Source organism: Protopterus annectens, chromosome 7.part0 (genome assembly GCF_019279795.1).
Source record: "Protopterus annectens isolate FY-2018-M chromosome 7.part0, PAN1.0, whole genome shotgun sequence".
NCBI classification, from domain to species: Eukaryota; Metazoa; Chordata; order Ceratodontiformes; family Protopteridae; genus Protopterus; species Protopterus annectens.
This window is the reverse complement of record NC_056739.1, coordinates 414319071-414334275: the sequence shown is the minus strand read 5'-3', so window position 1 is coordinate 414334275 and position 15205 is coordinate 414319071. Positions and strand designations below refer to the sequence as shown.

The following is a 15205-nucleotide window of genomic DNA, read 5'->3' as shown; positions in this document are numbered from 1 at the left end:
GAGGGAGAGTTAGTTTCAACAAGGGTCCAATTCGACCCCCCCCCCCGGGAGCCGACCAGGGAGTGTCGTTCCCAGATCACTCGATGGAAGATAGCATCGATGAGATCGGAGTAGACGTTGGAGCCGAGATATTGTGCATGATTACTGGCTCCGCCAGTTCCAACACGACGAATTCCTGACACTCTGGCTCCAAAATTGATAGAGTCGGAGGAGGAATAGATGGCATTTGAGGTACAGTGGTCGGCTCCACGATCCAATGGGCTGGGCTCAAAAGAATTTCTGCTAGGGCCCACGTCCGCAGTAACCTCTTCACCACCCACTCCACGTCATCATCCAATAACTTGGAGGACAGAGAGGAATGGGTCGATGACCTGTGACTACCTGCTACTGAGTGTAATAGAGGGGATTGCAGCACTGAGTGTATTTGCTCCAATGACTGTGACCGACTCCTTTTTCAGCTCCACAATGGTTCGGAAGACGCAAACAGAACCGAGGGAGGGCCATATCTGTCAGAACCGAAAACCTTCGGATCTGAAGTTACTGTATCTTTTTGACTGGCTGATGGCTCAGACATTGGAGCCGACTAAGGAAAGGGATGGGAGGAGGAGAAGTCTCTAAGTTAAACGACAGTCTCCTCCAACCCGAGGAGATGCCTCTAACTTAAATGGTGACTCCTTAGGGCTAAACAGAAAGAATCCTCTAATTTAAATGGATTCTTTAAGGGGAATAAGAAAAAACAAGGGGCCAAGAAGAACAACCCAAGACACACCCAAGGAATAACAAAACACACAAGCACTCTTGTTGGATTGGGAAGGTATAAAAGAGTCTAATATGAAGATTTTGAGAGAAAATATAGTAATAGGTATATAATAAAAGAAATTATTAGCCTGAGCCAGCGAAGACAATCCTGATACTTCAAGCGGCAAACAAGATCTGGGGAACAGCCGCTAAGCACCATGGATAGGTTGTAGCTTCAAGTCAGTTGAAGCTCTCGAGCTTTGGTATGCGGCCGAGTCAGAGCCGAGGTTTGGCTCCGAACCAAACTAGCATGAATGAAGGTGAGACAGGACAACATAACATCATAGCTTTTTAAAGAGAAAAGGAAATGTGATAAGAGCAGTTGTTAGTTAATTACTAAAGTCTGTTTATCCAGCAGTTCTTTGAATTTCAGCCACATATTATATGAAGAGGTGAGCCTACATGTTCCTGTCTTGATCACTTCAAGATGACAAATTTCAGTTGCCAAAAGTACAAATTCCTTCATAGTAGGAGTCGTCTGATTCTTCCAATTCTTGGTAATGACGTTTCTTGCTAATGTATACTCCATAAAAGAGGGTATTTTATTTTCGTGACACAAGTGGGAATAGGTATAGTAAATAAAACTGGTCGGCATAAATGTATCATTAAAAACAGACTGTAAGAAAAATTCATATTATCCCAATATGTTTTAAGCTTTATACAGTCATAAAATATATGCTGTCAAACAGCTTTAACATTTAGTTTATATCTCCAGCATCCTGTGTCTTTATTATACATCAATTCAACTTTATGTGGTGTGATAAAGGTTCTATGTAAGAACTTCCAAGAGAATATCCTCCACCTTGGTGATGAAATACTTTGTTTTGAAGATTGGAGTATTAGTATTTTTTTTTTATCATCTTCACTTGGGAAGTTATTATTAACAAGTCTAAAATAATCCAAATAGCTTTCTCTGTGACATACTATTGATTTCTTAAGTACCTTATATATTTTAAATAGAAGCCCTTTCCAATTATATTCTGGTGCATTAGAATAATGAGTAAATCAATGAATGTAGGGAAAGAATTTCTAACTACTGGTTGCTTTAGATTAATCTTATGTTCAACCAATTGTCTACAGTTTTGAATTTCTAACCATGTCTTTGCTTAACTCAAACTTATTAATGATATGGTCAACATTTTGTATCTTCTCATTATCTTGTAATTGATACCAGTATAACAGGGTAATACATTAAATGTATTAACGCTATCTTGAGTGCAGGCAATTAGAAATACAAAAAAATCCATGTTTTATATTCATGGTTCCTGAAAATGATATTTTTTAAAGGAGATTATTATCATATTAATATATTTTTTGTTTTCTATAAAACAGTCTTTTACTAACCAATGAAACTGATTAGTAGCTATTTTCGTATGATATGATTTTGTTGAATTACTGGACTTACACCAGATACCTCCCAGAATATCTTTCCATTTGGGATTAAGGAATTATTGTCTTAACAATCAGGATAAGGAATATAATTCTAAATCTGGAAGACCAATACCACCTGATGTCCAATCTCTAACATGATGGTTTAAAGCCAATCTAGGCTTATTAGGAAATCATAAAAACCTCAGAAACAAAGAATTATTATATTTTATTTTTTGGGGAGAGGGAGGGAGGGATAACGATTGTATTATATACAGAATTTTAGGAAGAGTGATCACTTTAATTAAACAAAAGTCTCTCTTCCATAGTGAAAAAAATGATTCCATTTATTAAGAGCTTGTTTTATGGACAAGATTATCCCTCAGTAAGTGATTTTACCATCATTCACAACGTATTTATGTATTTTATCTATCTTATTAATGTTATAATTAACATGTAGTATTTTAGTCTCATTCGTATTAATACTGAGTTCCGATTTCTTCTGAAATATTTCTATTGCTTGGAATACTACAATAAGAGAAGAACTGCAATTAGTCAAAGTTAACAAGATGTCACCTTCCCATAATTCTATTTTTGGGATTAAATCATTATTTATTCATATGCCTATGATAAAAGGAAATGAGGGTCAGTCTTATGGGTTACCTGATGCCTGTAAACAATTAAGTAGGTTTTGTCTTAAAAAAAAAAAAAAAATTTCCGAGATTCTAAGGGCAGTAAAAATGGGCACCCAAAGAACCATCTTCTATCACTTGACTACATATCCAATGAACCACCTGATTCAAAAACAGAAAAGAGACACCCATCAGTCAAGAATTTCTCAAGTTCCAAAGGACACTAGGACCCTTCAAAAGTAGATCAAGATTAAAAAAAAACACCCTTAAGGAACTGCTTGACATGTAATCCTGAGGCAAAGCTGCCCATAAGACCATGATACACCCTGAAGTAGATGTGCACTGAGACAGTTGACCAGTTAAAAGCCAAATGTAGCTAGCACTGATGAGAATCACTTACAAGCTCTCACACTGAAATGAGTGGTGGGATACCTATCACTTCACAGGGAACATGAAGATAGCTTGACTGTTTTGCTGGCTGACAGCAGCAACAGGGAGGTTTCATTGAAAGCCACTTTCAAACCTTAACTGTTTCCCTTTCTTTATTGTTCTGCAACCTTGTAATTGGTGTATGTGTTCTGCAGCAAATGTCTCCACCCATAAAGATGTTCTTATTAGACAACAACTGTTCCAATTCTCCTCAACCAACTTCTTCATATGTTACTCAAAACTCTGTGCATCCAGACCCTTTGTCCAAACTCTACAATCACTTTTTACTACCTCAGATCATCCCTGAAAAAATCACCAAGAGACTCACAAGTCTTGTACACTTAAGAAAAGCAAATGATTAATGAAATATGCAGAGATTAAAAAAAAAAAAAACCTTACTATTCAATAACGTCACTGCAGTGAACAAAGGTAAAGACCTGACTACATCCCAGGTGACTTGACTTCATGTAGTGGGCTCAGGTGCTTGTAAAAGCCTGCATAGAGGATGGGAGTGCTCATCCCAGGGGTGGGAAGGCATGCTTCCTGCCTGCCTGGCTTGCTGATGCTCTGAGGTAAGGCTTCCCCTTTGAAGTAAGCCAGTGCATGCAGGATGTGGGCTGGGGCCAACCAAGCCAGTGATGGCAGCCCTGGCCACTGTATGTAAAGGAGTGCTCATGTGTAGGACTGAATGGCGTAGCCTATCCCTGTCGTGATGTAGGTGTTAATGTCACAACCAGGGGTGGGATTAGGATCACGACATGTGTTCTCAGCTTCCAGTATGTGGTTTTGGGCACAAGCATCTCTCATGGCTTTGTCTAAGACTGCTATTCTTGGGCAGCTCTCACCTCCATACGGTATTTGGCAAGCAAACATTCTGAGCCTGATCAGGGGAGTGCTTGATGGCTTATAGGTTCATAAGTAAGTATAAGGCTAGCTGCCTTTTAGCCATTTAAACCTTTCCTATCTCCCTTTTGGTACTTTAATTAACCTATCCCATTTGGTGTTAGGCTGGATTTACCCATCCCATGGTCAATAATTGGGTGAATAACTAGGACCATACCATAGATAATTTGAGGGGGGACCCACGTGTGAGATAAGCATTTATGAGCTGCCTCTGTCCATTAGGAGTACAAGGGCAATCCTGGGGTAAACTTCCTACTACCCATCCATAAATCCAAGTTAATCTTGAATATGGACAGTGGTGAGCTTCGTTTTATGTGGATGGGGAGTCTGTTCCACAGCAGCATTGTCCCCTGTGAGTTACATCTGTCCCTCCAAACCAAAATATTGATGTTGCAGAAGAGGGTTAGATCCCTAGACCGACTATTTCTAACACCATTTTACTTGCTGATGTGCAGCAAATCCATCAGTATTGGGTTGGAGGATGCTTTGTGTAACAGACACAGGTCACCTCCTAGCAGTCTGTAGAATACAGAGTATAATGGCAGGGCTTTGTCTTGTATCCTTTCACTAAGGTACCTGTGTGGAAGTTCTCACTATTGAAATTATCTGGACAGATATAAGTACAGATACAGGCTGAAGGCACTGCAGCAAAAGGAAATGGAAAATAAATGAATGAATGACATTATTACTTATCAGGAGGAGTAAACAAGATGCAATGTACCTTTACTGTATAGTTGAAGTGCTTTGCAGACTGTAGAAAGCGCTGAAAGCCTTCTGTCTCTCGAGTTGCTACTGTTATGACCAACAAATTATCTGTAATAAAAAAGAAAATGCAGGAATTATGAAAATGACAAAGGAACAAACAAGCGTAACAGCTCTGGAAAATGTATGCAATGTACAGTAAAATGTAACTGGATGCATAGGCTATTCAACTAGTTTGCAAAACTTTAAATGATCTTACTGCTTCTGCTAAACTGTTCAAACAGAAAAGCTTAAGATAGGACACTACCCTAACACTGTCCTAACAAGATTTTTCACATTTCTTAAAATAATACTGGAACAGTCCTACATAGGATGCATTGCCTTCTGTTCAGTGTTAATGGGAAGTAAATCCGTTTAATAGCATATCTCTACACACTGCAGAAAATTATTCGGATGTATTTCCCTATCAAACACAACCACAGGAATCCTGAACTTAGTAGCACTCATGAGTAACATGACTTTTTACAAATTATCAGTTATGAGGTGCTACGGAGCAATACTATGACACACTAATAAGTCATTAAAAAGGTTAAACACCCAACTGCTCTGTGAACGCAGAGCACAGAAATAATGACTGGCAGGACAGATGGGTTGCTGTGGTAACAAGATGCCCAACAGCTTTATGCTGCAGATCTGAGTACGATTCCAAAACCTTCCCTTTGTATACTGCAAAAAGGTTGAGCATACATTCAGTAGTTGTTATTCAGGCAACAAAATTAAAACAACCGAAGTACAATGGAAATATGAAAATGCTACCCGATTAACCCAAGAGATACTTAAAATCAAGTAATTGCTTTTAGTATTACCTATAACCTACTGGAATCCACACATATTTATATAAAGTGCAGTTTTGTAACTAGTATGAACAATAATACCTCACCGTCTTCATGCTCGATCAGTCACCCCCAGAAGTCAGTCAAAATTCTCAGAGCAAAAAGCTTTGTATGGCTGACTGTATGCAGTGAGGCTTTTGCCCGTGACTGCCTGTAAGAAAACATTTGTAAGCCAAATCAAGTCTCCTAGCCATAACCAACAGAATCAAATGAATTTTTAAATTTTCAACCTAGTTTCATTTCTGGATTGCTTAAGATTTGTTTAGTACAAAACATTAGAATTTCCTCAATCTTCTTTACCTCACTTTATAATGTTTTTATTGGCATAAAAGACAACCTATACTCTTAACACTGGTCTGATAATGGCAAAAGAACATCTTCAACTGCAGGTGATTGCTCCGAGAATAGATTTAATAATGCAGTACCATTTCCTAAGCACAGTGTTAGCATGAATAGATGAATCTAGCTTGTCACTGACCATAACCCCAAGAAATTTAAACAATGTACGGTTCAATATGATTTTATCATTTAAGGCACAGGTGTACATATTGTTGCATTGTCCAAGGCACATAACTTTTCATTTATTACAGTTGTAAGACCCTAGAAGTTCAAGTATACGACTGATCTAAATATGTTAATGGTTTGTTTGATCCTTAGCTGTTACTATACCAGCTGTTTTGGCATCATCTATAAACTTTGAGATCTAGACAGTATTTTTGTTAGGCATGGCTAATAAGAAAATATTAAACAGGAACGACGCAGAGTTCACCCCTGAGTGGTCACCTCTTGTGACTTCAAATAATTTAAATTTATATGCAACACCCATTTATTTGCTTGGCACAGGGATTTCTAATAGGCAGTCACTCTGCAATCTATTGTATGATATGTGGGTTAATATTCCATTCTTGTACTGCAGATTTATTAATGGTATATGGAACAAAATCAGTGGCCTTAGCTAGATCTAAGAATTTGTCCAACGCTTCAACAGTATTTGCACAGAAATTTATCAGATTATTTATGTATGAATTTCTTTGTATAAATCCATGCTGATGAGAGGTATTTTATTAGGAATCTGTTTAATAAGATGCTCCTTAGTACCTTTCAAAACACTGACCATAAATACACATCAGGCTAGAAGGTCTGTAATTACCTGGACTGTGTGTCCTCTCTCTTATGTACTGGAATAATGATGGCATATTTCCAAACAGGAGGAATATATCCATGGTCCAAAGTCAGGCTGAATATAAATGTTAACCAAAAGTAATACAGTCCTTAGTTTGATTCTGGAAATACCCACTGAGATTATCAGGCCCTGCAGCTTGAGTTACTGTTAACGCTAATTAACAGTCTGCCACCAATTCCTTTGGAATACGAGACAATTTGATACAATAACGGCAGTGAATATCCAAGGTACATGTCAAAAAGTACATTAATATAGAAAAATGCTGGCGAGTATACTTGCAACTTAACGTTAATCTGCTAGCAGCCTGTTTCCTTGGTTAAGAGCGATCTTGCCATCACAACCATAGCCCCTTAGGTGATTATAAAATTATTTTTTTATCTGCAATTAATGTTGCCAGGTTTAATTTATATTTCCATCTAGTCTTTCTCCTTTTCTGCCTGTTTTTTGAAAACTTTCCCTGTAACTTGGGCATTGTAGTCATTTGCTTTTTTAAAGCCCAACAGTGTCCTTTTCTTTCTTGACAAATGCAGTAGCTTTCTCTTCCCCGAAGAAGAGTACATATATTTGGTTGGTTGGCACCAAGATGTTTCATATAGTCTAAATTTGTAAATTACAGCTTCCATGTTGTTACAAAATTATTCTGGCAGTCATTAGGCCCTTAGTTAACTAATTCAGATTTCTAGTCCCAGGAATAAAATTCTTGCCTTACTGATGCATAATTTGCAGCATAAAAGTTTTCTTACTAAGTGTTTTATTGCAGTTTTTTAAATGTTCCCTAGTTTAATTTACAAAGGTACTCCTATGTGGTTACAGTAACCAGACAAGAGGGGAATGGTACTTGTATCCAGTATTTTTATCTGCAAAGTACAACATCCAAGCCGTTCCCTCATCTTGCTGGAAAATTAGCATGATGGTTGAATCCCAACTTGTTTATGATGATGATATTGTGGTTGTCTTGCCTGCTCTTTGCTGTACATACTTATGTCAACACATACCAGGTGTATTTAGGCTCTCATCTGCTATACATGGGTTATAATTTTAGTAAACTCAATCACAAAAGTTATGGATGCATTTTTACGAAATGATGTACTCCTATAGAACTGTGCAATAGTAACTTTTACTCCACATCCAACAATGGTTATAGCTATCACTTCTGTTGATATGCTGCTGTTATCAAGAACAAAGTGTAAGTAATGTGACACACAGACTGCTACATCATTTCCTGATCTGTCTTTCATGTTATTCTGATACCTACAGTAGCCCACAACAGCACTACATGGCACCTGGCGACTGAACCATATTTCAGTAAAACTCCAACATCTCAGCTCCTTTCATCATAGCTTAAAGGTCGACATCATCTTAGTAAACTACAAAGAATAATTAATTCTCTTCTTTAGAATGAGCAAGCTCACAGGTGGTTGACAGCATGCTTCCAAAAAAATCTTTAGTGTTTTAGTTAACTTTGAACAGAAGATCCATCCATCCACAACCCCTTTTTCCCCATTTTTGCACACAGACTTGGTATGTCAGTTCAACAGTGACAATCATCTACAGCCAACCCTGCCACACCTGTTCTTTCATACCACACACTCACTTATGGTAAATCTGGAGTGTCCAATCTACCTATTGCATGTCTTTGGAATGTGGGAGGAAAATTGAGCACCCAGAAGAACTCCATGTGAACACAGGGAGGACATTCATTCTCAACAAAGAAGGCACCTCAGCCAAATATTGAAACAGGAAACCTCTTGCTGTGAAGCAACAATATCCACTGAGCCACTTATTTCTTAAATGTGATAAGTGCATTTTGTAAAAGAAATGCATTGTGACTCACAGTAACTTCTTTTAAAGCTAAGTGTTGGTTTCTACTTTTTAACGTGTCTTTTAATCAAACTGTTCAGGTTGCTAGCAATTTGCAAATTAGAACCTTAAACTTTAGTAATGGTAAAATGTTGCAGAGGTAACTTTAATACCTTTCTTGTCAAAACAGTTTATAATCTGTAATGGCATTAGTTACGATATTACGCGTTTATATTACGTTATCGAACATTTACAAGTTCAAATATCATATGGTCATCATCACATGATTGGACTCGTAAATGTTCTAAAACGTAATAAAAAAAAAAAAAACACAAAAATTTACTCCCGAATGTCTTAAGCAGGAGGGCAAGCCCCCCTGCACCCCTGATACTTAAATATACAAACTCCGAGATCACACTACAGTGCACAAAAGGGAAATCTTCCCATTTTACGCTGTAATAGTGATCCCCACTGACACGCTCGGACATCAAAAAATTCGAACATATGGTGCCGACCATATGACATTCAATTTTTTCGCTGTGACATAACGTGATATAGACCAGATATTACAGCTTGTGATACCAATCTCTTTGTGATCTACCATACTGAAAATTTCAGGGTAATACTGTTTTTGTTTATTTAGAACACATACGGCTCTTTTACTGTCAGACTTCTTACATCCACTCAAACAGAACACTTGATATTCGAAAAGTATCAGACCTAAATGTTTTAAAACCCTCTTTATACGAAGTCACCTACAGCCAATGTCAATCCATCTTTTCTTGTCATTACTGTCTGGCTAAATTTGTTGCATATGCATGCCTTGTTGGTCTGCACTAAGTAAGCCTGAAGTTTTTAGTTTTTGATTAACTAAGTAACTTGCACACAATACCATTTGCCTGTTTTTTAGGCACTGGCTATGCAATTATAAAAGTCCCAAAAAATACAGGCAAAGTATGAACATTAAACAAATGAGCACAGGTTATAATCCAGTTTAAAAAAACATTTGACAGCTCAATGACATAGGCAGTAAGTGATTACGTTTGCAAACTAGAAAAGAAAAAAGGAAAAAAAAAGAAGAGAAAAAAGGAATAAGGATACAGCTAAACTCAGTGTAGTACTTGTCCATGGGAAGACACAAATACAAACATTGCCATCTGGGAAACATTGTACAAATAATGGAAACAGTATATGATTATTACCAGTAGCAGGAAAAAAGTAGACGCATAAAGTAGCATTTATCAGACATGTTACAATCTGTGTCACAATATTACGCTCGAAGAGTGAAAGATACTCCAGCTTTGAATGGCGTTTTTGATAAACAGACCAAAACACACATGCACATGCACTAATCTACTGATTAGACAGTGAAATACACTCATGAGCCACTTTTTATGGCACATCATATACCTATTTAAATCCACGTGGTCATCTAACATGTTTTAAATCAATGCAAAGTAATGTTTAATTGACCTGGAAGCCCATTCTGTTTATCCACAGTCATACTTTTGAAAAAGTACCGGCACTTAGATGAATGTGCTAGGTTGCCTTTGAGCTGATCAGAACTTTCAAAGTACTACAGCCAACAGTCACTGCAAGATCAAGTCAAAGGAAATGAAAGTTTTGGATACTTACCACCACTATAAACCTGTAAGAAGGTCCTTCCTTAGTCATCTCTAGGGCTTCCACCAAAGGAATTTTGACCAATAAGCAGAGAGGAAAAAAACAGAATTGTTAGTGGCAGTCTCCTACCTGGAAGTGCAAACACTTGGACATTTTTGCAGTCTTTTTGTGTATACATAGGCATACTGGTTGTCCAAAGATAACATCCAGTTTCCTTCTGATAAACAGAAAATGACAGACTGTACTGTGAACACCTCAAAGATTTCTGCTGCGATAATCTGATTTAGGCTGCTCAGGTCTAACATGGGGCTGACAGCCTTTACTTTTTAGGAACTAAAATGGACTTTAAATAATAATCTACTCCTTCCTGGTCTGGTGGTACCTTTTAGAGTTTTGAAATTTAACATCTGTCCACTTTTGGCACTATTCTGATGAAGTGGAATATGTGGCAAGGGAGGGGGGTGTGGATGGGAATCATATAGCCTCTGCTTATTACTGCCTTGATCCACTTTATTTAACATTGACCAGGTAAGCGAGCAAGTCCAAAGATACTTCTCACCCACAACCCTGGCCCATAAAGGCATAAATACAGAAATTGTAATACACAATATCATGTACACATTTCTAGAAGATTTAAATTTTGACTGAATACAGTTAAAAATTTTGAGCATCTAACTTATGTGATAGTCGTCCTTATAAGAAAAGGAAGGACAGACGATCCCCTAACTTCCACCACACTCAGACATCAACATGGTCTCTGGAATACACTGCTGTCTCACCTCTATTTTTGTTCCTGGCTCTGGCCTAATGATTGTTCTTATTGCATGGACCAATGGCAAAACTCACTTTGCTGTTCTTTGTAAAATGACCCAGGTGCAGCAAGGCTTCACAGCCATCAATGATGCCCATACATGCTGCCTAGCCACAGCATCAGTTAATTATATGATGGTGAGGCTATTGAGTCTATCAACAGAAAAAACAATCACCATCTGTCACTACAATTTAACTTTAAGCCATCCATCATGAACTCTTCCAGTGACCGACTGACTTCATTTACCTCTCTCTCTGGAACCCTAAAATATGAGAAAGAGTTTACAGCTTCAAAGAAAAAAATCTAGAATGTGCAAACACATTTCCCAAATTTGTCCATGTCCTTTGACTCACTATCTGATGGATGGATAGCAAGACTCTGCAGTGTCTCAGACTTTTTAGGGAAACTACAGTAGCACTGGAATCTAGCTTTGCAGTCTCACTTCAACAGATGCAGTCTTTGAAAGGCCAAACAATCTTGTCTCCTCCGGGCAGGTGCCAAAACATTAGGGCTGTTCCATGCAACTTTAACTACAAGTGAATCATTCTGTCTGCAGCAGGGACCACCTAAGAAGCTATACCTCAGCTTGCATTTCCTTTTGTGACTTGTGTTTTTGTTGTGATTAACTGGACAAAAAAAGCGTTTCATTGGTTATTCATTAAAACCAGACAAAAAGCTCCATGAGTACCAAGTGATGCGCATAGATCAGTTTGTGACAAGATGTTTATCCTTCAGTCTGTAGAAAGTATGGGCCTCCTCAAAACTGACTAAATGTATACATCTGCCATTATGGAACTGCATAGGTACTTGTTGTCACCATAAGACCTATACATACTAAAAATATAAATCATGAAGAAATTAAGTCTAGGATGACATCTTTGCTCAGGCTAGCACAATAATTTCAGAAAGGAACTGGTAAGGAAATCAAACCAGAAGTGTGCAAAAAAAAAACAGGTAGCAACAGAAAGTGCCAGAAAGCAAAAGAAAGACTAAAAATTTTGATCAGAAAAAAGGAGAGAAAACTGGAAAGTTCACAACTGTAGTTGAAAGTATACAGAACTCCTGGAAACAGCAGGATTTATTTTTATTTTATTTTACATGTGTTAACTAAATCGCATCTGAGCCTTTCATTCTCAGCTCAGGGAAAACACAACAGTTACAGGACATTACATACAGAATAAAATTACAAAATGCAATACATACATATATTATATACCAAGTGATCCACGGTGGTGGTGCTGCGTTAGCTTTGTCGCCTCACAGTAAGACGCTGTCCGGTTCGATTCTCAGCTAGAGCGTCTTCTGCGTGGAGACATGCGTGAATGGGCATACCTTCGGTGAAGGTTGTGCGTCAGAGCTGGTAACTCGGCACGTAAAAATCAACTACCAATCATTAGCGGACCGGAGTTCCGCTGTGGTGACCTCTAACCGGGAAAAGCCAAAAGACACAAACATATATTATATACCAAATGCATATCATAGTTGGCTTGAGGGTATAAAGGCAATAGATGAATGACATCATATATACAGAGAATTGAAAAAAACATTTACATGCATTATTATATAGAGTGGAAATCACTGCTGGCATGCTGAAATAATTGCAAACAAATACAGAGTCTGAGCAAGGTTATGTAGTGGGGAAGAAGGGAATGAAGAGATTGGTTAATTAATACGAAATCTCCGTACCCAAATATACTAGCAATACAGGTAACCCTATATACTATTATAGGAGGTTACTAGGCTAGGGGGGCTAGAGCCTTTTTAGGCCTAGCCATTCATGCCCCTGTTTTCCCACTTATCAATGTTCATGGGCGAGAATGGCTTTGGTGTATACCTGTGCCTTATGGCATCTACAAACTCCCCCTGTGCATAAGGTGACAAGTCAGGGGTGAATTTGCCATTTCCAAACCACTGGTCAAAATTGAGCTTGAACAGGCTTAGGGAAGCACTTAGTTTCACACGAGCTACAGAAGGAGGCAACACTGGATACACTATGGGTGCTAATGCGTACCCTAGGCAAACATCAATGATTGAAGTAATTCTAATTTCATGAACTCTAATAGTACCCTGACTTTTGTCATGGTACTACAAACCATAAACACTTAAAGAAAAGAAAAAAGGGAGAAAGTTGGGGGTGCTAAAAGCCTTTTTGCACAATATTTTCTGTACAGGTTGTGGAGTTGGCAGGCAATATTCCCTTCTGCATCATCATCTTTAGTACAGTGGGGAGTCTCCAGCTTCCTCATATCATTTAACATCCAGGGCTGGGAACTCTGGAGGAGAGTCCACTCCTTTCTCCTCCATGCTTGCTTTTTCCAAGTCTTTACTGCTGATGGCCCAAAAATGATAAAGGAGAATGCATGAAGTCCAAATGTCTGGCAATGGACCTACAACAGGTTTTCAGATCCTATGTCCTGTGGATTGCTGACTGATAACATACATGTCTGAAGATCAGTGCCAAGAAGGGTTTCCTAATGAGGTCATAGTCAATGAAGATACCGCCACCCGGTTTCATCTGCCATCCAAAGTCAAAGAAATTCAAGACAGACACCAACACGAGTGAGTTAATGTCAAGCTAATCCCTAATTGTTTTTCCCTGATGACAAGGTCAACATTCCCACCAAGTCTGGGACTGACATCAAGAGCCTCAACCCACAAGACCACAATGCCAGCACCTCCAAGACTGGCATTACTGCCAACAACATTGGCACCAAGCTTGACCCTGATGAACCCAGTTCCCCAATGTCATGGCTAAAGAACTTTCAGACACTGACAGTACTGATGTCAAGACAGTTAGCACATAGAAGAACTAAACCAAAAAGGCTGTGGCCCCACTATCAAGACCACAGCCAACATCAACATTCTGTTGACAGTGACACTTGTATTAGGTGGTTTGACTACCACCTCCTTGGGACCAGAGCCAGACTGGAGGCTAGTGAAGAAAAGCTGGAAGTTTGTTTCTACCTACAGTTGCATCAAAGTGCCACTATCAATCCTTCTAACAGAGTGAAAGAAGCAAGATGCATTTTTGCTGAACCTTTAAAAAAGGCCTCCATCAACTTTTCATATTTATTCTGCAAAAGGTAAAAAAATGAATATGCTGACCTAAAAGTTGACTGGTATCCCAAAAAAGTTGAAAACAAGGCAGAAAAAAAATCTGCCATTAAAGTTATTTTACATAAAATATGCACATTTCTGGAAGGTACACTGGGGCCATTTGTGTTGTACTACTACTTCAATGCCCAGCAAAAGGGATCTGGTGAAGGAGCTGTTTGGCAGAGCATTATGACTAAAAGGGAAGGACTAGTAGCCAGGAAAAGTTTCAGATGCCAAGCTGTCTAATGTCTAACAGCATTAGTCTTGCTGTTGGCAAGGATGGCTCTCCTCATGTTTACTTGTACTGGTTTGAAAGTGAACTCATGAGGAGTATTAGTACTTATCATCACAGCCTGGGATTGATCAGGGAGGTCCCCCCTTACATTTAAACAGTTATTCCTCTGATCATAGCACCCATTTAACAGTGCAAATAAGTAAAATAGCAGTAAGACTAACCATTTCAATGACTACAAGTGGTTCTTCATCAAAACATTCAACCTATTGCTACATGTATATGCAGAAGGTTCAAGAGTTCCAGTCTTAGGCAATTTAAAAATGAAAAATTGTAAGGTGCATGCGGCATGTTTTAAGGCACATGGCAATCCATGTTGCCTGATTTTCATCTGGTTCAACCATGGGTTGTCATATCTGATCAGAACCAAACTCTACACAGACTATGAAGCTTCTCTGTTCCAGGGTTCTGACTACTCCCAAACCCATAATTCCCCTCCACTCTGCCTTAGTACCTCAGACTGAGTATGCCCCAGTAAAATAATTTACAGCAACTGTATTCAAGACTACACCTAGCATACAGGTAAAGAGGTAGGACTATTCACAGAGAGGGTATGCCAGAGAACTACCCCGACAGGAGAAGCCCATTTGTGTGAATTTGGAATGGGATAAGAGGGGGAGAGGTTAAACCAGAAGCAAATCTGAAAACATGGCTCTATCATTATGTTACGTACAT

At 38.5% G+C, this 15205-nt stretch overlaps 1 protein-coding gene across 2 annotated transcripts in view; it reads right to left on the bottom strand.

Moving 5' to 3' along the window:
• Nucleotides 1–15205, bottom strand: part of PLOD3 (procollagen-lysine,2-oxoglutarate 5-dioxygenase 3) — a gene marked incomplete at its 3' end in the record, with an annotated part of 993531 nt that overhangs the window by 941745 nt on the left and 36581 nt on the right. For both annotated transcript variants that reach the window (XM_044076999.1, XM_044077000.1), the window contains 1 exon segment: nucleotides 4852–4943. In XM_044076999.1, the coding sequence (XP_043932934.1) occupies nucleotides 4852–4943 (92 nt within the window).